The 27,416-nt window shown below is 39.5% G+C and overlaps 1 protein-coding gene across 1 annotated transcript; it reads right to left on the bottom strand.

Annotated features, from left to right (window-relative positions):
• Positions 1–845: 845 nt before the first annotated feature.
• Positions 846–14,139, bottom strand: LOC103368524 (uncharacterized). Its single transcript, XM_008296927.1, has 22 exons — positions 14,114–14,139; positions 12,832–12,967; positions 12,190–12,378; positions 11,146–12,025; positions 10,766–10,952; positions 10,441–10,536; positions 10,187–10,348; positions 9,923–10,097; positions 9,586–9,687; positions 9,351–9,492; positions 8,178–8,378; positions 7,061–7,176; positions 6,677–6,845; positions 5,571–5,750; positions 5,201–5,479; positions 3,934–4,096; positions 3,140–3,174; positions 2,971–3,035; positions 2,252–2,362; positions 1,951–2,162; positions 1,784–1,862; positions 846–932 (listed from the first exon to the last, which is right to left on the bottom strand). The coding sequence occupies exons 1-22, from the start codon at positions 14,137–14,139 to the stop codon at positions 846–848; spliced, it is 3,792 nt and encodes a 1,263-aa protein (XP_008295149.1).
• Between the last annotated feature and the right edge of the window lie 13,277 nt (positions 14,140–27,416).

Raw genomic sequence — 27,416 nt, forward strand, 5'->3', positions numbered from 1 at the left:
GCTTCATAGCCCAGAGAACATCCTCCAACACATTAAACACCAAATGTTTTGAGTCAAATTCAAATTCATTAAAAAGTAGTTTATTGAAAAACAGCACATTTAACGATCACATCTTTTCAGACAGTACGAACTGAGATCAACACAGGTGGAAGGACCCAGAGAGAAATGTGACAGACAGTAGAGCAAAAATGTTTCTAGTTTAGTGATCCTGGTGTTTCCCACTTTCATTTAAAAAACAAATGTACAGAGTTTAGAAAATAATTACTTCATAAACTAAAATTTCACAGATACCATTTTAAATATCAACAGTTTATTCAAAGAAACAACTAAAAATGTGATGATTTGAGATGGAATGAAGCAGCTCAACGAGTCAGAGCTGTCATTTGTTTGATTTCCTAATGTTACATAATGCTTCATATTGGCGTTTAATTTCATCATACAAACAGCTGTATTAGTTACATAACATCTCATTACGCCTCCATTTCCGTAACACTTATGTAAACATAATAAACTAGACAAAAAGAACTTTATTATAAATATAGCTAAATTAGCGACAAGGTGGAGCGGTGGTTAGCATCGTTGCCTCACAGCTAGAAGGTCGCCGGTTTGCGTCCTGGTGAGGACACCCAGGATCTTTGTGCATGTTCTCCCCGTGCAGCGTGGGTTCTCTCCAGGTTCTCCGGCTTCCTCCCTCACACTCCAAAAACATGTTGAGGTTAATTGTTGATTCTAAATAGGTGTGAATGTAAGTGTAATGGATAGCTAAATCAAAACCTTCATATAAACCTTCATACTGTACATTCTCATTCCAAAGTGCTACAAACAGGTTTCGGTGGAGCGTCTCTTCACACCATCGTGCCTCGCTCGTATCTTCTCCTCAGCACATTTGGAAACATGAAGTCATCATGGTTATCGGGCTCATCATCTGCGACCTGAGTGGAATTCAGATAATTATCATTTATAAACTATCACACCTCGAGAAAGAACTCGGCACTAATGATTCCAATCGTCCTAACCGCAGTGTAAACCGGGTACACTGGACAAACAAGTTGCTGCAAAACTAGTTTGGCGTAGATTTTTAATGGCAGCATGTTGCCGTCGGCTACATGCTAATTGGCCCTTCCTCTGCTCCCACTCACTGTGCTCTTACTGCATCAATAAAATAAAACTGTCAGCTGAGGAATCATTTCACATAAAGAGTACATTCAGAACACATGCGGCATCCTGCAATTATCATTTGATTTACATTAGCAGCAGCAGACAGATGCACGTATTTTCCTTGCATTTATTTCATCATCATGCATCTTTGAGAATATTGATGAATCTGGAAGACAAGCTGACAGGTTTTTTCTCTGCCTACTTTAAAGTACAAAATGCAAATTTTAAAACGTAAAGCAGGACCGACATTAGTCATAATAATAATAATAATAATTCATTGTATTTGTATAGCGGTTTCAAAAACTCAAAGATGCTTTACAGGATAAAAGAACAACAAAAGCAACTGATACAGAAGTAGACTACGCAGAGATACAAGCAAGCAGATTAAAACAACACAAGATATCAAGATAGAGGTTTAAGTGAGAAAAGCAGAGTGAAACAGGTGAGTTTTTAGTTTGGATTTGAAAGTTACTGGGTCTGTGGTGTCACGGATGTGTTGTGGGAGAGAGTTCCAGAGGATCAGTGACAGAGAAGACCCTATCCCCCCAGTGTGGTCCTGGTAGTCGTGTTAGTAGCTGTACAGTCTCCTCTAGTTATCGTAGTGTGATCTTTTACTCATACATACCTCTTGGACTTGCTGTCTTTGTTTTTCAGAAATGGACTCTGTGTCCAGAAAGGCCACATAATGAATCAACGTGTTCGCTCTGGAACAACACACAGCACAGTGGGATTACATTAAAAACGATGGACTTCAGACGTTGCTGATTAAAGACATGTTCTCTGACTTCCTACCTGTGGTAGAGCATGGCGAAGAACTGGATGACGACCAGCAATGCGAAAGCCAGAATGAACATGATTCCCACCGGATCGATGTAAATGTACTCTCCGGTGAACTGCAGGTTGGTGTCGAGTTTGGGCACCTGGATGCTGACGCTGTCCACCAGCTGCAGGACGAAGGTTGTTACCAGCCAGAAGGCGTTGCACATGAAGTAGGCAAAGGTGATCTGTAAAACGGCAGAAACAAACATGGATTAACGTATATTTCTAATTACTGATCATTACTTGGAGCATCACTGTGAGGTTCTGTGGTTACCTTGCTTCTCAGGTCCTTAAGTTTCTTTGCCATTTCCTTCTGTTTCTTCTTGTTCTCAGGCAGAGGCTCCAGATATGTGGTTATCAGCTCTCTGAAGAACTGCTCCTCATGCTGCAGAGACATTCAGAAAATGTGTGTCATGAAGAAGAAAAAAGAGCTTTTTATGCTGTAGCTTTATTGGCCTGGACACGTCAAAATCCCACATTATGTATGAAGGACAGATGTAGGCCTGGATCCAGAGTTTTGAGAGTTAACTTCTTGTTCTCTTAAGAAAGTGAATGTGGTCACCAAACAGTGTGTCACCATGGGTTTAATAAATACAGTACACAACATAGAGTCATGTTCACCGTCTGAACCACAAAACCAACTGGGAGGTTTGACAGGCACTTTATCTTAAACGAACTTCTCATTGTAACTATGAAGACCTTAATGACGCAGTTATAGCCAACAGTGACATTACAAATGTTCAGGGACTACTGGGCTGAACTGCAGGCTGTGTTTACGCAGAGCATTTGGGAGACGAGTCTAGAAACAAATAAAAATTCAAGTAGTCAAATATCTTCAGTATGTAGAGCCCTGTTTTTTCCCGGTGTTGGTAACAGCAATAAAATAAACAACCAAGGAAATTAAACTTTCTTGTGTTAATAAGACAATAAGGTTTGTGAGACTGTTTTGCTCACAGTCAATAAGAATCATGGTGAACAGAAAATCACACACACCTGGTCCAGCGTGTCCTCCTGCAGGTGCATGTCATCAGACAGACTCTGCAGCTGTGAGATCCAACCTGAACAAAACAGAGAACACCATTAAGTTTTAGAGTGTGTGGACGTTTTCGCAGCAGAATAGCAGATTATTATTATTATTTTTTTGCCTCATATTAGTACTTACATTGGTTAGGACAGTCAAAAATAGGCTCCTCTTGCCTGAAACATTGTAAGAAATAAAAGTTAGAAATAAAACATGATGCTGGACATTATTTAGAGTTTCCACATCATAGAGTTCTTTGTTGTTTGTTTCTCTATGATTCTACTTGATCAGCTGTTTGCATTGAGAGGTCTGGTGTTCCCTTCCCTCCACACATGCACTGTAACAAAGTCCAGTTGTTTAACACTATTTTTTTATTTATCTATTTTTAAACAATTTAGTATTCCATGTGACAGATTTTCCCTGTTGTGTGAAACTACAAATAATGTCTCATAAAGTCACAGAATAAAATATTAACTTACATGTTAACTGTATAAAGAAAAAAAAAGGTTTTTCATATCCATGTCACATGTCTGCATTTTTATAAAAAGTAATTAATTCTTTTATCACATTCAACTGTAAAATTGCTTCTTTTTTTTTAAATCAGCAAAAAGATAGATTGATTTTAGAGATCTTTACTGTTATTTGAAAAATTATGTGTCATAAGGTTGGTAGATTTTAAAATATTTTTCTATGTATTATTACAAATGTTTTGTTTTTTTTCACCATTTGACTGTAAAATCCTGCTATTTTTTCTTTATTTCTTTATTTATTTCTTTTTACTGTATTTTAACCTCCAAAAAATACACAATATAATTATTTTACAGATATTTGCTGGTTATTGTATTTTTGTGCATATTTTGAAATGTAGAAGCCACTAGAGACAAAAAAAATGATTATTTAAATATACACCAGAAGACCAGTGTTTGGGTTCTCACCTCTGCTCCTCCTCAGGGTTCCTCACGTCCTCCACAGTCGTGTTCTGAGGCTCAGGTTCCTGCTCGACCTCCTGGTCCTCCAGCAGCTCCTCGGTGTGTTCTCTCCAACAAGGCTTTCCGCAGCATTTGGCCCGCGAGAAGAACTTTGTGATTTTGCTTTTGGCTGAAAGGGTGAGAATTGGCTTCAGTGTAAGAATAACAAGTTAAGCAGCAGTTTTAATTAATTAAACGGTCCACTGATTTTTTTGGTGGTTTGTGATTTAGACTCTTAATGGACATTTTAACCGCTAACTCCCCAGAACACTCAGAAAAATGAAGGTGCTAACTGGAACCAAAAATGGTTCTTTGCACTGATGCAGTTGAAGAAGCATTTTAGTTCCACAAAGAACCATTTAGCAAGAGGTTCTTTAAAAAAGTCTCAAACTGTCTCATGGAACGACTAAAACAATGATTCCTCGAGGCACCATAAATGGTGACCTTTGACTCTTCTGGTTCTATTTTGACATCTTGATAATTGTTAAAGTAATTTTTTTAAGCAAGAAATTCACTTGTAAGAATGTTAGATGGGTTCTGGACTGTTGATCAGACAGAACAAGATATGTAATATATGCAAGAACAGATAAGTCCATCTTCACAAACCTTCAGAAAACCCACTTTTCCCTCATTTATATGAGCCAACATCAGTCAAGCTTAAGTTCTCTCTATTCTTGTCATGTCATTTTTTGCAAACAGCAACTAAAAAGTTGTCTAAAAATCTACAAAAATGGAATTTTCTGCTATTGCAAATGAACTCGCTAGCTTGGGATTTGGGAAACAGTGCTGGACATTTGTCCCTGTTTTTGACATTTTAGACCAGATGATTAAATGAGAATGAAAGTGATTTTTTTTTATCTGTGGCTCATTTACAGCTATTACCTGCTATCGAACCAAATAACCTAAAAGAAAAACATAAATTTTTTTTTTTTTTAAAAACACATAAAATGCATTAAGAACCATCCCCTAATTGGTGAAGAGTTGTTGAAGGCACCTTAAAGAACCAGAGCTATCTGAAGAGCCGAGAACTTAATTATTTTTTTTTGCACAGGTAATGCTCTCTGGATGTTTTTAGTGAAAACAAATGCACATAAAATCGTACAACAACTGCACAGAAGTTTACCTACAAGTGATGCGGGAACACCAGTATGACTAAACATGTGAAATGTATGTAAAACCTTCAACATCATGGGCTCTAAATTGTAAATTCTGTAAATTCAAGCAAGGTATGTACCTTTCTGGAGGGTAGTCTGAGGGGCAGCGGCGGCTGGTTTGGCGGCTCCAGGAGGGGGCGCTGTCTCCCTGGTGCCCCAGGACACATTGTTCATGTTGACCATGGAGTAAATAGCCAGAAGGAGGTAGGCGCTGGGGATACAGATGATGTAAAGGAAGCCGTAGATCACCACACCAACCTCCTGAGGGTGCAGCAGCGCAGTGACGGTGTAGAAGCACATCAGAGCAATGAGGAAGATGCTGCTGGGAGTCAGGATGGTTTGGTCCTTGATCATGTTGCCTGATGGAGGATAAACAGATAGGAAAGGTGATTCAAAAGGGAGAAGCTACATAGTTTTAACAGAACATCTCGACTGTCAAAGTTGTCTTACCTATTACAACGATCGCTGCTATCATCATGATGAAGGCGTACAGGGTGCTCATGACTGCTGCAATGATGATCTGAGTGTCTGACTTGATCTTGAAACTGATGCCGAGGATGATGGCAGGAGGAATCACAGCCAGAACCAGAGCAGCGTTGGGGTGGATGTCCAGCAGCACGGTCAGACAACCTGACAGAATGATTCAAACAGTCGAGCTCAGCCACCTTCACCTCACTTACCAAACCCCAAACGTATTCATCAGCTTGGGTGATAAATAATAAAACAAAAACACAGATTCAGATGGGATTTAGAATTAGAGATGTCCCAACCTGATCCCAAAAACCATCATCAGGCCGATTAAGGCATTTTAATTGATCGGTGTCAGAACAAACCAAAGCCAGATGCTTTTATTTATTTATTTAAAACATCTGCTGTCACAAAGGTGTTGTAAAGGCAGGGGCCACTTGTGGCAAGATGCCAGGGATGCAAATTTAAAAAGAAAGAAAACTATTCACAGTGGACATTAGTCATGTGCTGAAGTTGCTGTTCCAGTAAACAAATAAGTTCTGGCCTTGGCTCTGTAACATATGCCAATAAGATTTTGGAACACTTATCCTACTTTGTTCCAAACACACGAGTACTGAGTGGATTACATGAAGCATCACGGAAGTCTTTGTCATGGTGGCCCATTGGTACCTAAACGCCTACAATGCTAACACACAGCTGCATGTGGTCTAGTGACTGCGTCCTCTGGTCGCTACAGTAATAGAGACTGGAACAACCAGGTACCACAGCTCATGTACGATAAACTTTCTGACATTCAGGTAGAAAATATAGGTTTTCACCATCTTTTGTAGCTGATAGCGCTACAGCACACCCTACCCTCTAACACTCAGACAGTGCCACTCGAGGCTTTACAACAAAGTTCATGACAGTGTTTCGGTATCAGATTGGAACTGATACGATATGAAATGACAAAAACAAAAACTCGACTGGGACCTCCTTGTTGTCCCTATTTAATTCACTGATTTGAATAAAAGTTTTACAATATTCTTGTATGCATTTAGAAATGTTTGCATAGCAATTATACCTATTAGCACAAAATTACGCCTCACCTGCAATCATAAGGACGACAGTGGAGGGTGAGAGTATGGAAGAGGCCAAGCTGAAGAGCTGGTAGAGCATGTAGGGTCTGGACATGGACGGGTTCCTGTTGGTAATCAGGGTGGTGTCGCCCAACAAGTCTACGATGTTGGCCATCGTGGACGGTCCCCATCGACGACGCTGAGGACGGCAAGCACATGTTTAAACATTAGACAGGGCGGCCACAATGTCGGAATATTTCTGCAGCTTGACTTTGCGCAAACTGTCAAACGACCAACAAAACTGGTTCCAATAGTACAGCGAGAAACACATCTGACAACACATGCCAATCACTGACGACCAGACCAGCTGTACATCAACATCGAAGCATCGAAATGTGTGTCTGTTGTAATGACCTGGTTGTAAAACTCTTTAAACTCCTCTGGTGCGTTGGTGTAGGCGTCAGAGGCGGCGTTGTACTCCACCCTCCATCCCTGCTTCAGCAGCAGCGTGCACAGCCAGCGGTCCTCACCTGCAGCAAGATTAAAGACACACGATGAGAGAAAAAGCAGAAAATTCTGATAATTTGATGGAATAAGGGACAATTAGTCTGTTTGAGGAAATGTCAAGCCAGAATTTTAACTACAACAACAACAACAACAACAACAGGCTGCTGACTTTGAAAAAGATCAATATTGTGCATATTTATACACATCAGATTAAACCACAGAGATATTGTTTAATGTTCATGCATTGTGATATAATTACTATTTTTAAAAATACAAATTTTGGATGTAGACATGATGTAATGATGCAATTTTGGCCTGTTTATTTTTATTTTTTTTCAGTCAACATGCAAATTAGTACTTTACTAGATAGTACCAGATGAATTTACGTGATATTATCTGTAATTCAACAAAACAGGGAAAGGCTGTGAAATAGCATTTAAAACAATATTTATTTGTTTATTTATTTATTTGTAATCAACCAACTTTTGTTTTGAAATAAGGGTAAATATCTGTAAAACAGCAATATAGTGTAAAAAAAAAAGGTGCAATTTTGTAATAAAATATTATAAAATAACGTTATAAAATGTTATAATAACATGTAAAATAATACTTTTTTAAAAATTCTTATTTTTATTTTTTAAGGGAAAAGCTGTGAAATAGCATTTGAATTTTAAAAAAAAATTATTTTAAGAATTTGTAGTACACCTAACGTTTGTTTTGGAATAAGGGTAATTATCAGTAAAATAGCATTATACTGTAAAAATAGTGCAATTATGTGATCTAACACTATATAAGAATGAATGTGTAAAAATATGGATTTTTGATGTAGATGTTGTTTCTTATTTTTTTAGAATATTTTTTTTCACAGTTAACGTGTGAATATTTTTAAAAATTGGATTTTGTTCAGTAATATCTGCAATTTAAAACACCAGTGAAGTGATTTAAAAATTTAAAACAAACATTTCTTTTTACAGTGTAGATGTGACGTATGATGCAATACAAAGCCAAGAACTTTTTCCGTCACCTTGGTCGTACTGGATGTAGTGTTGAGCCTCGGAGGCCTTGATGGTGTATTTTTTCATCACGTTGTCGTCCATCAGCGCTGAAGCCCTGAACAGGCTGAAGCATCCAGGACTGCAGAGAACACAGCCGAACACGTGCTCGGCTGTTTTGTGCAGCCAGTGACCCACAGCGTATTCAAACTTCTGGTACCAAACCATCGGACCTGACAGGGAAACAACTCGCTGTTACTACAAACACAACAACCTGCTACTGTGCTGTTTGTCTGTGAGTCACCTGTTCAATAAAATCAATTCATCAATAAATCTGAGAGGAGAAAAATGCACGCTTTAGTCAAACACTCTGGAAAAAAAGAATCTGTAATTTTATGGAGTTTTTCATTTTTATGTTGTATTTCTTTGTCTTTTTTAAATTCACAATAATATCAGTAGAATCAGAAAAATGCACTGAATATATATGTATAATGTCAAATAACATCAGGAACTTGTAAGTTAGAATAAGCACAAAAACCTCTGTTTTTTAAAGATATGTATATTTTTTTTTTACAAACAGACTTAAAATACATTCACAAATATGTTGTAATTAGTAGATAAAGCTGTTAAATGTAAGCTTAATACTGTAAATATAATTATAAAATTTGATGAAATTGCTGATAATTAACAGAAAAAAACAGAATTAGTTGTGTAATTTTATATAGATTTCTTTGTAAAATGAGTGATATCTTGTAAAATTTAAGAGTACATTTACAGCAGTGGATATCTTCCAGTTTTTATCATTAAATATACTATCTGTCTATCAATCTATCTATCTGACTAAATGCTGTATATATTTATATTGCAGGATGTTTTTTGTTTTTACCCATCTGAATATCATCTGATAATTCATGAGACATCATAAAGCCAAATAACCCACGATTTCATGTAACATCTAAGCTAAAAATGTACTTTAATTATTGAAAATTACTGTATGAGGTTATGAGACGGTTATTTTCCTTTATTTTAAAGTTTTTTTTTTGGTGCCTCAGCTGCTGGAATATTTCAATTTTAGTTCTTATATACAACTGCAAGTGTAGTCTATTAGTCATTTAGATGGTAGCTGGTGTTATTGATCAGTATTTGTAGCTGGCCTGATTTCAAACCAGTTGTCAGCCTCTGTTCCTCTGCTGACTGTAACCCACCTGACCCGGTCGGGTGAATCCGGCCGCACGCTGCCCCGACCCGAGGATACAGCTTCAGACGGTCGATGAGCAGCATCACAGCAGCCGGCTGGAAGTCAGTGTCTCCGTCTAAAGCCAGGAGGTAGGTGTTGTGCTTCTCTTTCTGGAGGAGGACACATCGATCATGTTGTTATACGTTGAACTCAAATGTAGAGGACATACCCTCGACACAGTCTGTAAGTTTCTTCACTCTTACCTCAAACTGTCTCATCAGCTCAGGCTCCTCCCCTCCTTTCTCCCAACTTTGGAAATACTTGGTTGAAACTTTCCAGCCGAGGAGGTAGTACAAATACATGACCTGGAAAATAACCATTAATAGTCAGCAATCAGGCAGAAATGCAACCGAAAACTATGTTTACATAGAACTACAAAGAACTTTCAACAGGTTGACGTGAGACATGGGAGGTAAGAAGAATATCTGAAATCCATTTTATGTGGCTATCACCTGATACAATGAATTGGAATCCAATATTTTAGGCTACAAAATGTTTTAACCAAGATTGAAATGAATCAGGAGCGCATCATCTTCCCACCTGGGACCATCTCTTCTTGTGACGGATGAGTTGTTTATCCTTGAAATGTACCACCAGGCTGGTTCCGTAAGGCATTCTGACGACCACTCGCCCTCCGTACGGCGTCCTCACCAACTTCTGATCAGGAATCTGCTGCTGCTCGTTGAAGATGTCTTTGTCGATGTTCACAAAGATGCTGACAACAGGACGAAACACGCTTCAGCTCTACGTCAGGTGATAATGTGGAGTCATGTTTCTGGACATTAACTGGCCACAACTGCTTACCTGTAAACTTCTCTGATGATGTCCACAAGCATCTCTGCGTATTCGTTAACGTGGCGTCCTTGACTCCCGGGAACATCTCTGAAGGCGTCGTCGAAGTAGATGTGGCCTTCAAAAGTCACATCTCTCGTTGCGTCTTCAGTTTGAGGCCGGTACTTGTCCAGTCTGAGGAGTCACACAAAGACAAAACCATGAGACTGGTAATGAAGCCAAACACAACGAGCAACAGTCAAAAAGCGAGCTCATGTGAAACTTACCGGAATATTGAAATGATTATCTTCATCATCTCATCGTAGGTTTCGTGCCACATCGTTGCGCAGAGGAACACTTTGACCGGCTCCAGTGGTGTAAATCTAGAAATGACGAGATAATTATGTGGGAAAAAAAAGACGAATGTAAAAGAAGCTCCACAGAATGAGTGAGGCTGTATTTGTAAAATATGATTAAATGAATGTCACTTCAACAATTTTTAGTAGTCTTAACCCTGGTCTAAAAGTAACCCAAACTCAGAGTTTATTTTGCAAAGCTTAAACTTTAGACCTCAGTTTGTAGGGTACTGCTCATCTCCTCACCCACACTTACTGTTTCGAAAGTTTGACGATTTTCTGAATGTCGAATCGAACGTTGAGCAGCAGCGATTGCTCTAAAAATCCTCCCTCATAAAACCTCCCGATGAACAGGTCCTGGGTCCTCTGGATGCGATACAGACTGAGGTACCACAGGTGGACGGTGGCCAACGTGAGGCCGAGCCACCAGGACACTGCTAAACCTAAAGGGAAGATAAATAAATACATTGAGTTAAATTCCACCCTTATGTATGTGGCCTGGATGATTTGCGTACAACCCCTCTTAACTTTACATTTATACAATTTAGCTGTGAGAAAACATTCTGAACAGATGCTAAGCTCACGCCTGAGTTATCTCCTAGTGTCTGTTGTCATTTGGTAGCTTTAGTTCATTACCTGTCAGCATGCCGATGTCAAAGATCGTGGACATGTCCAGGAAGCACAAAGTGTGTGTAACGTCCAAAACCAGATCTGGAAACACGCTGCCGTTCGCACTTTGGCTTCTTCCATCCACGACTAAGTTACAGTAGCCTGTAAAGTTGATGCTCTCAGTCCCACTGAGGCTTAATTTGTAGTCCTGATAGTAAACAATGACGGGGATGACGAACAGGGCCATCACAGCCAGAGAGGCCAGGTACAAGGGCAGGATGAAGCACCGTCGCAGGGCGTGCATCTTGCAAGCTGCCAATGCAAACCAGTGGCAGAGTGCTGAAGAGATCAGCTGGACCCCAATGATGATGGCTATGATCCTGGTCTCACGACTCGGGATGGAGGTCACAACGTCCCAATCCATGTTGGCCAGAGGGACGTAGGCTCCGAGCACACAGGCAGTCACCGCGATCCTGAGCACGCTGGAGAAGATGTGCAGCATGTTCTGGCACTTTGCTATGTCTTTGCACAGGATCTTGAGGAAGATGGAGTTTGTGTTCTCACAGATCACCCTGAAGTAGTTCTCCCACCAGTTCAAAGACACCAAGAAGACCCCACCAACAGCTAGACCCACCCAAATGGCCATCTGGGTGTCAGTGGGATCTTTGGTGATGTACAAGACGAGGAACAGGATGAAACCGAGCAGAATGAGGATGAAGGCGGTGATGGAAGGCAGCAGAAATCGATTCCTTTCCTTGGCAGTACACTGAGCGACTATCTGCAGGACAGCAGGGAAGATAGCTACGCTGCTCAGTATCGTCACGTTGGTCACAATGTCTAAGTGTGGCATTGCCACGATGGTGAGAATTGCTGCACCCACTGACACTAGAAACTCCAAGAACAGAACCTGAAAAGGAAGCAACAGAAAGAAATTTGACAACACTACAAAAAAATTCTTTCAGGTTACTTACAATTTACATTTTCTTATGTGCATTTGTAAAAGTAATGGAAGCAGCAGTCACTTCCACCAGGGAGGTGGAAGAAATTAAGAAATCTTATCAGGGTCCTCACCAAAGCTACAGTTGTTTTATCTGGCAGCTTTGAAGTTTTGTAACACGCCTTCCAGATGCTCTTCAGTAAGAGAAGGACACTGGGGGCAATAATAGCGCAGCCGATGCACAACAAAGCGACGGGTTTCTGCTCATCCAGGAGGATCTTGGTGCCTTCATTGGCCAAAGTGATCAGGAGAAGGAAAGATGTCTGGAGTAAAGGACACATTGGAGACAAGATCGATATGTGAGTGCTTTGCAGATGAAAACATTAAAGCTTTGGATCATGTTAAAGTGGCTGATTTGTAAATTAAATGTCAATGTTAAATGAAATTTAAAATATAGTCCCCATGCCACAACAATAATCATTTCTTTAGACTAATAAAATGATTTTTCTTTTAAAGTTAAAAACTACACATACTGTTGTGTAGTAAATTTTAATTTACTTAATATGTGCAGCAATAACTAAATAGTTCACAGCATAAGATTTATATTCTTTTTGTAAGATATATATATATATCTTTTTTAAGCTAGACCCCAACGATGCTCTCTGCTTGTCAACACATCACTGCTAGTATTAAACAGTGAGATCTGGTGGTGCAACAAGGTACTACAGCTAATCTGCAACATTTGAAGTGTGTTTTGTCTATGAAATACAACAGACCTTGCTACAAAACGCCAACCCAAACACAAACAGAGCGACGACGCAGAGGGCGATGACCCTCAGCAGCTTGATCATTTTCCAGGGGGTTTGTTCATCTTCAATGATGGGGACCTCTCGACAGGTGTCCCACGGCCTCCTGAATATACACAATAAAGTGTTAAACTCTGAATATAGGGAAGAAATAATACTAAAGGTATTCAAACCTTTGCAGTGGCTGCTCCTACCATCTGGGACAGTTTGTCTTTTCACGGAAGAACTGCTCAGACATTAGAAATGTTTGAGTCGCTGCTGAAGACACAACTCCTCTCATTGGCCTTTGGGCTTGTAATAACGCTAATTAATAATTTTACACATCATGATTTTGTAGAGCATTTAACTTGGGGGTTTTGTTGTCAAAATATATAAAATTAGGCATGTAGAAAACTAGTACTTACATGTTCTAACGTGATAGCTTACACTTTCATAGCTAGCATCTGGCCAAGGGTTTGATCTTGTTCATAGTGACGTCATCAGTAAGCTTGAAATAACCCTATATGATTCAAACATTATTTAATTCATTCGCTATCCCTTTACAACTTTGAATTGATGAGATTTTATTGTATTTAGAGGGTGTGCAGATGCTTTCTGTTGACAGTCTTTCATTTTATGATGCCAAAATGTATGACATAGTGTTGCCCTGGTGCATACCGGTCTGGTAACACGTGAGAGGCTGTGTTTCAACCCAGACCGTGATATTTTCCAAAACTTCACCAAATAGTGAATGAAGACAAAACACTAGTCTAAAAGTAATGGTCCAACATGGAACACAAACCCCAGTCTCTGAATAAAAGTCCTGCAAATGACTGGGTTTTGGCCAATAAAATAGATTACTACAGACTTCATGTACTTACTCAATAATCATGGCCTTATTTTACGAAAACATCACTAGAAGTCAGCCAGCAATAGAAAGACACACGTATATAGTTGGGACTTTGACTTAAGTTGTTGATAAAGGAATAGGACTGGACCAGTATCTGACATTCTGCAGGTCTCAGACTACAGCTGGTCTTGAGATCTGACTGACTACATGTCATGAGAAACAACCAATAAACACTGAAAGATAAATGTGAAAAGCTTCTTTTAAATAAACATATGTAAAACATAGATAATTATGTTTTGTTTTGAATCAGTTTTTTCATAGTTACATTTCAAATAGAACAGTAATCAGCCTCCTTAATTATTAACTCTGTATCTGGCACCTCTTAGCATTTACAGCTGTATGAAATAAGGAAAATTTACTTACTTTGGCAAACTCCGCTCTTTCTCCATGTTTCTGACTGTGTGCGCTTCACTCAACTGCTCCGACGTAGGCGACAATGCTCTGAGCATCCAGATGCCATCATCCTGACAGCTGACGTCCAATTATGTTCATCCTGTTTTTAAAAGCCAACACCCTAAAGCCACTGCTGCAGGTGAAATCAGGTCAGATGCAGTTAGCTGTGACCCTGTTCGCCCTTAAAAAAAAAACAAAAAACAAAAACATATATTTACAGTTTTTAACTTGGAAATTAGATTAAAATACACAATCATTTGAATGCAGAAGTTTTGTGTCAATGCCATGAGCGTCTAACAAAGTTAAAGAAGTAGGACAGTAAGGGACAAGTTCATTCAAGTTCAAGTGTTTTTTTTTTTTTTTTTTTTTTTTTTTTTTTTTTGTTTTTATCATGTTCGTCTGTGATTAAAACTCCTTTTAAAAAAAAACTTTTGAGATCATCTGAAGCTGAAAAGTTACTTGTTGCGGCAGACTTTATGGTTCAGAATCATGAAATCACATCTCAAAAACAAACTAAAAGAGTACAGTTGTCTCATTTATACATTAAACGGATATATTAAGACAAATCCTATGAAACAACAAAAACAAACTATGAAGCCGAAAATTTTTCAAGAAATGGGCGCCTTCACAAACACAAATATACTGCAGAGCTACGATTTTTTCTGACCTGAAAAATGAGATTCAGAAATGTCACATGTAAACATAATCTGTTGCAGAACTCATCTATGAAACTGCCAATAAGTTGAAATACGTTTGACCCCATCAACAGTTTTCTAAACGCACAAGCGCAACACATAGCACTGACAATATTAAAAAAAGAGTTCAAAATCTGCTTTTTGGTTTAAAATTCACATGTAAAACAGGCACGCCACACGTTTTAAACCAACATAATGGAAATAAATTGTGCTTGCAGACGTCTCACAAGTAGTTTCTGTGATGAATATCCACAATGAATTGTAAAAGTGACTTTTTTTACTTTCAGTTTTATTTTTAGTTATGTGAGCAGCCACGTGACAAGAGGCACTAAAAAACAAACAGCTGTTCAGATCTGTGAAACATTTCCAAAAATGTGGGCTCAGCCGTCAACCCTTTAATTAAGATGTCACAATTATTTGCGTGAGCAGCATCACACGCCCTCATTAACCACTGGCTTTAATCTTGACTGCTGCCTGACAAACGCAACAATGAAAAGACACACACTCACGCACAAACCATCCATCCATCATCTATACACCACTTAATCCTCACTAGGGTTGCGGGGGCGGGTGGAGTCTATCCCAGCTGACTCAGGGTGAAGGCAGGGGACACCCTGAACAGGTCGCCAGTCTATCACAGGGCCACACTTAGAGACAGACAAACAAGCACATTCACACAATTTAGAATCACCAATTAACCTTAACATGTTTTTGGACTGTGTGGGAGGAAGCCGGAGAACCTGGAGAGAACCCACGCTGCACGGGGAGAACATGCAAACTCCACGCAGAAAGATCCCGGGTGTCCTCACCGGGATGCGACCCGGCAACCTTCTAGTTGTGAGGCAACCACCGAGCACCTTGCCACACACAAACCCTTAGACAAAAAACATCTATCTATCTAACATTGTTTGAAAATTCACAAAAATATCAACAGAATTACAGAAATACTCTACATGTCTAATGTGTAACATCACCAGAAACCTTCAACTGTGAATAAACACAAAAACTTTTCCTTTTTTTAAAGAAGATAGATTTTTTTTTTTTTTGACATCAAAAGACTGTCAATCACTTCTCCTTTGCCAAGACATTCCCTCCATCTCGTCCAACTTGCGACACCCGTGGCATTGTGCTGTGTGATACCACATTTCAGAATGGCCTTTTATCGTGGCCACCAAGACACACCTGTGCATTAGTCATGCTGTCTAATCAGCATCTTGATATGCCTGTGAAGTGGATGGAGCAAAAAAAAAAAGTGTTGCGTTTATATTTTTGTTCAGACCTATCTATCTATCTGTATAATCATGTATATTTCATGTATATTGTTTATTAATTTTTTTATTTCAATTTTTCTTTTACTTATTTGTTTATTTAACTTTATTTTGCTTATAAAGCACTTTAAACAACATGTGTTTATGATAACTTGCTTTTGACAGGTTAAGAATCTGATGATCATTTATGTGCCTACAGTTTCTGACTCTGATAAATAGTGTCCTTTTTTTAGTGTTGGGGTTCAGAGGATTAAATAATGTTGCTTACTGGTAAAATTCTGATTAAAATGGTGAACTGCAAGCAGGACTGGCTGTAGACTTTTTTTTTCTACTTGAGGTTTTTGATTTGGATGGGTCACACCTTGACATTTCAACTGGACAATTAATTCTTCAGGGTGTGTTCATCTTTTATTTAAAGCAAAGATTTTATTGCACTATCACTCAGAATTGTCCATCCATCCATTATCTATACAGCGCTTAATCCTCACTAGGGTCATGGGGGGCTGGAGTCTATCCCAGCTGACTCAGGGTGAAGGCAGGTTCACCTGGACAGGTCACCAGTCTATCACAGGGCTACACTTAGAGACAGACAACCAAGCACACTCACATTCACACCTACAGACAATTTAGAATCACCAATTAACCTCAAAATGTTTTTGGACCTTGTGGGAGGAAGCTGGAGAACCTGGAGAGAACCCACGCTGCACAGAGAGAACATGGAGACTTCACGCAGAAAGATCCCGGTGCCCCCACTGGGACGCCAACTGGCGACCTTCCTGCTGCGAGGCGACAGTGCGAACCAAGTGCGCCACCATCTGCCCACTCAGAATTATACAACTGCCAATTATAATACTTCTTTTACGTCCACCTATCCGTTTTTATGCATCCTGTTGTCCTGTCCAGGACTTTCCCAGCAGACTCAGGGTTAAAGGATGGATCATTAGTCCACAGAACAATTTAGAATCACAGATGAATCTGGTGAAAACTGCCTCATCCACAGGAAGAACTTGCAAACTCCACACAGAAAGATGCCAGGATGAGATTCAAACCCAGCGGGTGATGCTGCCAACTGCTGCACCACCCTGTTGCCCTTTAACAGTCCTGTGGAACTATTTTATGAATGCATTATCAAAATTAAGCACTAGTTATGTCGACAGTTAACAAATAACCTGATCTACTGGATTCATATCGGTTGCATAACCAGCCACTATTCTGACGTTAAACATGTATTCCTTGTGTTTTTTTGGTTACTTGGTGGTTATGTAACAGGCTGGAAACACAAAACCACATCCTCACTTAACTGTGGCTACACATGAAGCAAACACAAACAGGCTTTAGCATTTATTTAGAGCCGTGTTTCTAAATCTAATATCTAGTCGTCTTTCAGTTTAGTTTTTCTCTCCACCGACTCTTTTTAAAGCTGCTACATTCTTCTTTATACTTTGGTGCTGAGCAGATGGTGCTTTGAGTTGAAAATCCCTAAAATGCCTCACAGAGCTGCAGGAAACAACAGGTTCAGTTGACAATTTTCTGTAGGTTTATCACAGCAATGGTACTGTTTACCATCACAGTCATTACAATTAATCAGTCGTTAAAAAGAAAAATTAATGCAAAACTGCATTGTCCAGTAACTCATAGGACTTTGTTTCAGTTTTTTCCCAACCTCAAAAACATTTGAAATGGCCACAAAAATGTGTTTTACCAGCAAAAAATGTCAAAAAACATCATCATTATATACATTTAACGGTGCCATTTAACAGGAATATAATACATTTTAATGGAATCCTCAATCTCTATAGGAAAAAAAAACACAAGAAAGAAACCTCAAGAAGGGAGTAGGATGGACACATGGGCAATAGATTAGGCTGTAAACACAAAGATCAGGATGCTTCCAGGTCAAACTGCTCCTTCTGAACTTTATCCCAGCAGTACACATCCAGCAATGCAAGTGATGCTGTGTTCGATGGTTGGACAATATTATTAAACTTAATACAGTTCCATCTAAACACACAAAACATGAGACCATCATGTGTCTGATCATATACATTTCTAACACCATCTGATCCATCTGTACATCTCACACTCCATTTTACTGTCACTCTTGAATAAAGTTCAGAGATATTTGAACTCACCTCCAACCCAGAGGGAGAAATTAACTGGTTTCCAGCAGAGAACCCCAGACTTTTAGGTGCTAACTTGCATCCTGGATGGTTTGCACTCAGCTGCGAAACTCCCCAGTGTTTACTAAAGGTCACGGCTCAATGAAGCAACAGCACCACATCATCTGCAAAAAACAGAGATGAAACTCTGAGCTCCATTCATTCAGTATATTTTGTGTAAACCTAACCTCCTCACATAAATTATTATCCACATGGAGAATGATAAATACGACGTACTCCCTAAATTCTTACAAAAACTACTCAAGACATGACCTCAGTCTCTGCAGTGTTTGTCAAAAAACAGTTTCTAAAGAAGAAATCTGCCGTGTCAATCTGAATGATCTCGTTTACCATGCGTCATTTAAAGTCATTCACTGCGTTGTTTTGTATTGTATTGTATGGGTGCAGTAAATCAAAAACTGAGACACCTATTGTTGCACGAAGGCTTTCATCTATGATATGCTTCTGAATGAAACCGAGCTGGTGACAGCTGTGACAAACTGCTGCTAAGGGGAGCCAACAGTGTTGTTTACGTTGTGGATTTGGCCTTGTTACTTATGTCGGCCTGCCCTAAATAATGGCCTAGATTCTTTACAAATAATAAACAAGCCAGTTGAAACTTGCCAAGGGATGGTATTGTAGGTCGGGAATGTTTAAACCTTTTTATTGTTTTTCTAGATGACATAGTTTCAATCCATGAGCCACATGAATGATGCTTTCTAACATTCTAGACATTTATCTCTTTCTGATGGCTGGTTGCATTTGCATTACTACAACATATAAAAATACACGCGTCTCTTAGATGAGCTTAAATGTCCTGAAAATGTGTTTTCTGCATGTGGACACCCATGAGGCATTTTCCACTGTAGATTTTTTGCAGCATCTATATGAGCTGCTGATTTGCGGAGGTGTTATTAACACCGCTGTGGTCCGTCACGCACTTATGAGCGGTGTTTAAGCTACATTTAATGTCGCTTTTTTACCTGATACGTCTTGACAAAGGTCTGTGTTTGCACCAAGTGTCGACTGCAGAGGTGTTGAATGCCAGAGAGATGAGCCTCAACAATGTGGTTGCATTTCTGTGCCACAAAAGGAAAGGTCATGTGTATTACTCACCTCATGCAGTATTTTTCCCTTTGCAATGCAAAAGAGGCTATAAACATTATGTCTTGGGTGTGTAGATAGAAATTAAGTCCTGTACATATTTGGGTGTGTTGCAATTTGTGCCAGCACTGATTTTAAAACATAAAAAGAATGTGTGCGTCGGCGAGCGCTGTGGGTTTCCTGACAGATGATGTTCAGACAATGAATAGACACATGTAGAACTGAGGCACCCAGTTTGCTCCTTGCAGCCTATTGGTCCGCCTCTGTAATTATCAAAAGATTATTGTGTGTGTTGTTTGCAATGTGTAAACACAGTCCACCAGTATCAAGTGAGATGGCTGAATTCCTAAATGATATAACATCTGAAAGATTAGACAGCGCCCTGATGGTTACCGGTAGTCGTTCAGAAAAAAACATTTTCTCCAGTTTGTTCCTCTTCAGTTTGCTTCACTGACCACAATACCACCAAGGAAGGTCTTCATGAAGGCAAATTATAGAAATCCTCATTTGGAATTACATTTTAAAGGGAAACTCCACTAATTACGTCTTGCTCTGCTCCACAGCACACATTACTCATACACAGTGATGAACAGTACGTTAGACTTTGCAAATTTTCCCCAAAACCATCCTTGTGTATTGCAGTTGTAGACTTTTAGAGGGAAAAAAGAAAGAAATTCTGAGCTTAAACAGTAAAACAGGCCATCTTTCTGCAAGAATAGTCAGCTGTACCTGTTGAGCAAAAGCATGAACTGACAATAGAGAAAATAAAAAACATGGTAGGTTCCTAATGCAAACAAATATATTACAGAACAGAATGCATATGTAAATCTTTGAATAAAAAATTAAATTTAAATGTAAAATGGCGACCCTGGAAACAAAATGAAGCTTTTTAACATGTGCTAAGTATAGCATCAAGTAAAGTAAAGTCCATCCATTACCTATACACCGCTTAATCCTCACTAGGGTCATGGGGGGCTGGAGTCTATCCCAGCTGATTCAGGGTGAAGGCAGGGGACAACCTGGACAGGTAACCAGTCTATCACAGGGCTACACTTATAGACAGACAACCAAGCACACTCACATTCACACCTATGGACAATTTAGAATCACCAATTAACCTCAACATGTTTGGACTGTGGGAGGAAGCTGGAGAACCCGGAGAGAACCCACGCTGCACCCACACACTGAAGACAAACACTCCGAGCAACACCTTGAAAAGGTTATAAAAAAGGATTAGTCAGGGGATGGATACAACAAAAAAATCAAGTCACAGAATAGGGAGGCCACCAAGACAGCTATGAGTCCTCTGAAGGATTTGCAAGCTTCAGTGGCTGAGATGTGAGAGACTGTACATAAAACAACTGCTCCCTGTTCTTCACCATTCAAAGCTTTATGGAAGAGTGGCAAAGAGAAAGACAGTGTTTTTAAAAAAAAAAAGTTAAATAAAAATTGACCAGAGTGCATGTGGGAGACTCTGAAGTCAACTGAAGAAGGTTCTTCTGGACCAAAACTTAGCTTTGATACCATCAGACTAGACACCAAACACTACGCATAAGCATGGCGGCGGCAGCATCATGATATGGAGATGTTCCTCAGCAGCAGGCCCCTGGAAGACTTGTAAAGGCAGTGGGTAGAATGAATACAGCAAACTACTATAAAGAAATCCTGGAGGACATCCTGATGAGCTTGTAACTTGGGAGAAGATTATGTTTTCCAGCAAGACAATGACCTGAAGCTGCTGAGTCAGAACCCAGATCTCAGTCCAAAGAGAAGAATTTGTGGCTGGACTTAAAAAACGGCTGTTCACTCACGATCCCTGTGTAACCTGACAGAGCTTGAATAGATAGAATGGGGGTAAAACAGCAGCATCCAGATGTGCAAGACTGATTGAGTTCAACAGTTTCTCAAAGTTGTACTTAAGTGCATTTTTCAAATACACTTTTGTTATTTTGCACCCCTGTCAGTCACAAGGTTGCTTCTCTAACTGTTTGTTCACCACTGCTGCAACTTATTCACCATGTATTTACCATGATGGCTGCCTTACAAAAACAGAGTTTGTACACCTAAATCAACCAAGGTGTTTCTCTTTTCAGCGCTTTACCAGTTCAACTCAGCGCAAAACTACATATACCCCTTTTCCACCAAACTGGTTCCAGTGCTAGTTCCGTGCCGGTGCCTGACTTGGCACCAGTTCTTTGTGTTTCCACCGCCTAAGCACCGGCTCCAGGTTCTCAATACTGGTGCTTACCAAGCACCACCTCTTTGCTGGGCAAGAGCCAAGCACAGAGTACATCAGGGGCTGGATGCAGGATTATCGTGACCACCAAGACCGATGAATGGGACACACAAGCGGTGATTTGTGTCATTTTTCACCAGGACGTCTCTGGTCCGATCACACATGTATTTGAATGAGTCCAGGGACACCCGCAAGTTTTGTACACACTGTGGCGTGCTGAAATCTGGTACAATGTGTCCCACCAGCAGCAGCACCACAGTGGTGGAAAACAGTACTTCTATAACTTGGGTGTACTGCGGTATTTACGCTTAGAAATGTGGTCTTCTCGTGAGAAACAGAACGCACCTACATGCGCTGTTTACTATAAAAAGAAAAAAACGACTCGGCTTCATCTTGAACAAATCTGACATTAGAACGCTCCAGTTTACTCTTGTTAAAGTCAGTTTTGGTCACACGCCGGTCTGAACATCGCAGCCACCAACAGCAGCTACCACACCCTGCTATGTGGGGCATTCGGGGAACATCGTAAATTGTAGAGTCGATCGATAAGAAAATGTTCAGCAAGTTATATGTTTTGCTTGTGACAAGGTGAGAAGTGTGAACAAATAAGAAAGTTTGTCACATCGGTAAAAAAGTTAGTCTGGAGCCCTGTGTGGACTTCCGTTCGGTAAATGGTAACGTGTGCAGTGACATATGCCGTGGATCTAGCTTGGCTCCTTACCAATGGAAAAGCAACCGGTTCTTAGGAGGTGCCAGGTTGGAACCAACTAAGCACTGGTCCTAGCACCAGCACGGAACTAGGACCTGGTTCATCTTGGTGGAAAAGAGGTGACGGAGGTTTCGTCTTTTGCCTTCCTCCGTGAGCACAGCACTGAAATGTCTGTGGCCCTGATTAAACACACCCTGTCTTTTCTTTTCTTTTAAACAGCTAGTCTTGATGATAAATCAACAATAATGGGAAAACTTTGCTTTTTGTCTGTCAGTAAAACGTTTTTTTTATTCTAACTTAAGTTACTAAGATTAGAGTTCATCATCGGTTCCACAACACCGGCCTGAACGACAATGACTCCTGCCTTTTCCTATAATAAAAAAATGTGTTCTGTTGTAAAAAAAAAGACAATGCAGATGGATAACCTCTCCCTCCCCTATGAAAAAAATTATAACTCACTGATACAACACAACACAAGCCTGCAAATAAACATAACAACAAGTTAAAAGCTTTCGGAGTCAATGAACGACAGATTGTAGGAAGAGATTCTAATTACATTTCTAAATATTGTTTATACTCCCTAGTCTGGTGTTTGTTCTGAAATTCACGCTGACTGGTTTTCTTCAGTAATATTGTTTCTTGAGGATCCTTTTTATTTGTCTTTTCTGTCAAAGTATTTTGTAAACTGTGCTTTTAAAAGATATAAAAGATTTATTTTTGTACACAGTTTCATGCTATCTCAAGCTTGATTTTTAGCCACAAAGCTGCTAATAAATAATATTCTATTAAAAACAGTCTTTTTATTTCAGTTGTTTAATATATATTATGGGGAGTAAAGAAATCTGAAGCGACTTTTTGGGAAACACAGACTTTACACATAATAAGAATTTAAAGACCCCCTCCTGTGAAAATCTACTTTTTATTTTGTTTTAACTTGTGAACGTGTCAATGTCCTTTTTATATGCTGGAAGACACCTCATAAGCAAAACAAGCAGCTTTAGCTGAGCATTTGCATTTTACAACTGCATGACTGTCTCAAAAACACAGATTCAGACGGAGTTTTCTTCGATATGAGTTTCCGGTTTGTCCTGATCCCTGCCTCTTAAGCTGGGTGTGTTTGATAAGGACATGCCTATGAGCCCTGATGACTGATGACTGATGACTGACACTGTACAGTCTCCAGTGAATGAGACACATCTGTCACAGCACATCACCATGGAGGACAGACATCTGCCCAAGTAAGTACAAACATTTATAGAATATAATTTTTACATTACAAATTTTATAGTAATAATGTTTAGACCAACAACTGATGTGGAAAATGATAAGTGAGCTGCAAAGGAAGTCTAATTTCTTTTGTTTTAATTCTAGAATTTGTAATCTTTCAGTAATTTTAACAAATAATTTAGTCTTAGTAGACACTGTGACAGAATTGTTTAGATCAGATATTTTGTGTTTATCTCTTATAAGCAGCATATAAAGCAATAAATATTGATAACAGGGGCCTCCGAAGTTAAAAAGCTAATTTGAAAAACAATGAAAGTTTATGTATTCATTTGCCTTGTTTCTAAAATTTTGGATGCTTAGTTTTATATTGCTCATCACATTTCATTCTATGATTGTAATTATTCTTATTGCTTTTTTTTTTCATTATTATAGTTATCATCTTATTGTTCTCTAAAGATCTAAGTTATGTTTTTCCTTTTTTTGTTTTGTTAAAAGTGGAGGCTTGTTATAAGCCTATTGGGGCTTTTTTGCCTCGTCCTGCGCTGTATCACTAGTTTTCTTATCACTCTTATGTAATGTGTATTTTAAATGTGCAAAATAAATGGCATTGTATGAGCCTCTAGGCAAATTTGCAGCTGGTAGTTCCGGTTCGCAATTGTGTAATTACAGGTTTGCTTAGAATAATAGGTTGGTATCATCCACCCTTGATTCCATGAAAGCCTTCACTCAGCAAAGAAAGAAAGAAAGCATGTTACTTCACTTAACCACCAGATGTCAGTCTTAACAGCTGTCTTGATGTAACCAAATCCAGCAGCCTGTAGATGAGTGATGCAATTGTAGTTCAGAAATGCACTTTAAGTTTTGCATTGAAATATATAACTTTATGGCTGTAGTTTTCAGTGGAAGCAAAAACTCATCTTCTGTCATCAAGCACCACTGGAGTGAAGACAGCCAGCAGCTGGGCAGCACCACTGGTTTAACAGTCTGCTGCACCTCATTGTCATTCCGCTATACGGGAGGAAAGCTCTGGTTCGTCTGTAATTCTTTAAAACAAAATCACAATCATCTTGAGCAGTGTCAAGTCCAGGACGTAGCAACGGCGTCCCCTCAAAATCGTGACGCTTGAGTTGACTTACTCATCATCAAAAAGCATTTGTCATAGTCCTGTTGGAGCTGCACTGATGCCTCTAGAGACACTCACGGCCACGACGTTACCACCAAGTTGTACATCAGCTTTAGCAGACGTGATTTCAAGATTTCAGCCACCGCTATCAGTGTAGGGCTTTAAATACAGTGTTTGCAAGACTGAGCCACCAGTTGGTCTTGAGTGAGGTGCTGGAGAACCCTGATTTATTACAATTATGAACCAATTAGGTCCCCCATCACTCAACTGTAAAAGTTAATAATGCTAATAACTAGCCAACAGTTAGCTAGCTATAGTCAGTTAACTTTGAATACACTCTCAATAATGTTGTTTCCTCTTGCACTAAGAATGCAAGAATTTTAACAAAATGAACTGTTCACCAAAGAAAACTGATCACTGATTATCTTTCTGATTAACTTTCACCATGTGTGTGAGAGAGAAGGCAAGGAAGTTTGGACAACTGAAGAAAGTCAATTCAATTCAATTCAATTCAAATAACTTTATTTATTCAAAATGTCACACCAATGTCACAAAAGTAAATGTCGCACCGTTGCCATCTAGCGGATAATTATTGGAATTCAAAAAATCCTTAACTGATTTTTTTTTTTACTATCTTCAAGAGTGAGTTACATGTCATACATATGTCATATCATACCATTGTCTATGCTTGCAAACATGTGTGCTTCCACTTCATTTGGAGATAGCTTGAAAGACTAAGAAGCAGCAGACGGGACTCGAGATCATTCTAACCATCAAGTTAAAAAGACAAATACATGGAGAGGGAGAAAGAGAGACAGAGAGAGATTTTTTCACATTTGTATCTAATAAATGAAACTTAAATAAAACTATATAGATGTATTATTACGTTCTTGGCTCAGTTATTACATTTGCAAAGAAGTTATTATTATTTTTTAATCAAAAGTTAGCCTACTACATTGTAAAAAGGGCAAATTTATTACGTTATCGGCTGTTATTACATTATTGGCTTCTACATGGTTCATTACCTGACAGGCAACCAATAATTTCAGCTATGTACTTTCTACCAAAGAGCACATGTGACCCATTTTCTCACCTCAGACTTTGATGTTGTGTTTTTATTCAGGAGGCCGTGGGACACCTGTCGAGAGGTTCCAGTCATTAAAGACGAACAGACGCCCTGGAAGTTTATCACACTACTAAAGATCATCTCTTTGACAGTAGTAGCTATCGTTGTGTTTGGATCGGCATTTTGTAGCAAGGTTTGCACTTTTAAATACATTTTTAAACATATATGACATTAATGGAGATAAAATCTTGAGCTGAAGTTCAGGGGCAGGACCACACCTCAATCACTCCCCTTCCTGTTGCATGTCTCTACATACGACTCCACCTCCTCACTTGTGTGTTCTCGGCTCTCATGCAGAGAGCAACAGATGACATTGCTAAGTCGCTTTGCCAGTCTGAAAATTTTAGAAAACATGGACTTACCAAGGTTCGCTCAGCCCTCCAATGAGGGAACGTACAACCTGGCTCCAGATCTCCTCCACACTAAACAGCCTAATCAACAACGAGGCCCGGGAGATGAGGGGATTGGTGCCATTAACCACGTCTGCCCATCCCGCATAGATGACTCCTATTAGAATTGCTCTCTCAAGGCAAACCGTAAACTCCGACCAGATCGCTGTGGGTCCTCAAAGAGCTTAAAAGAAAGCCTTCACCTGCCACCTCGCTGACAACAAAATAAATTATTTAAACTTCCAACCACTGCTGATCCCTGACTCAGCATTTCCCCACACTGCAACAGTTCAACTCAGTCACCACCAACATAATGCTCATTTGCATCCAATAAACAATCAAGCTTCAAAACGATGGTGTGATCCTTGTTAGTGAAATACAGTAAAAATGAACACAGCTACAGTAACTCACTGGAGTAGGAACGCTTGAATTTATGAGGCCATTTAAAGTACTTGCTTAAATGACAGAAATGACACGCTTACTTTGTAGAGCCACAGGATTTCTGATTAAACATATTTTATTAGATGCACAAATATATGATTTTTGACAGTGATCCCTGTTTGTCTCTTCTCCAGACTTCTTTCCTTCTCCTCATCACATTGTCAAATGAAGGTACAAAAGTCCTCCCAGATGAACAGAAACCCGTCGCTCTGCTGTGTATCGGCTGTGCTCTAATCACTCCCAGTGTCCTCTTAATTTTCAAAAGCATCTGGAAGTCCTGCTACAAAACATCAAAGCTGCCCAGAAAATCAACCATTGCGATGGTGAGACAAGAGTTAACCATTCCTAAACTTATCTCGTCTTTGATGAAACAGGTTTTTTGAATATTTTCTTCACCTTGTTGTTGAATTTTATCCTCTTCTGCTTCTTCTTCAGGTTCTGTTCTTGGAGTTTCTGGTGTCAGTGGGTGCAGCAATTCTCACCATCGTGGCAATGCCACACTTGGACATTGTGACCAACGTGACGATACTGAGCAGCGTAGCTATCTTCCCTGCTGTCCTGCAGATGGTCAGTCAGTGCGTTGCTAAGAAAAGGAACAAATTTCTGCTGCCTTCCATCACCGCCTTCATCCTCATTCTGCTCGGTTTCATCCTGTTCCTCGTCTTGTACATCATCAAAGATCCCACTGACACCCAGATGGCCATTTGGGTGGGTCTAGCTGTTGGTGGGGTCTTCTTGGTGTCTTTGAACTGGTGGGAGAACTACTTCAGGGTGATCTGTGAGAACACAAACTCCA

This window comes from Stegastes partitus, unplaced genomic scaffold (genome assembly GCF_000690725.1).
Source record: "Stegastes partitus isolate 25-593 unplaced genomic scaffold, Stegastes_partitus-1.0.2 Scaffold1166, whole genome shotgun sequence".
NCBI lineage: Eukaryota > Metazoa > Chordata > Actinopteri > Pomacentridae > Stegastes > Stegastes partitus.

Coding starts and splice junctions, on each gene's coding strand:
- LOC103368524 (XM_008296927.1), bottom strand. CDS start 14,139: ATGGAGAAAGAGCGGAGTTTGCCAAA. Junction 3,036..3,139: donor TTTTGACTGTCCTAACCAAT/GTAAGTACTAAT, acceptor TGTTTTGTTCAG/GTTGGATCTCACAGCTGCAG. Junction 2,163..2,251: donor TTAAGGACCTGAGAAGCAAG/GTAACCACAGAA, acceptor GCCGTTTTACAG/ATCACCTTTGCCTACTTCAT.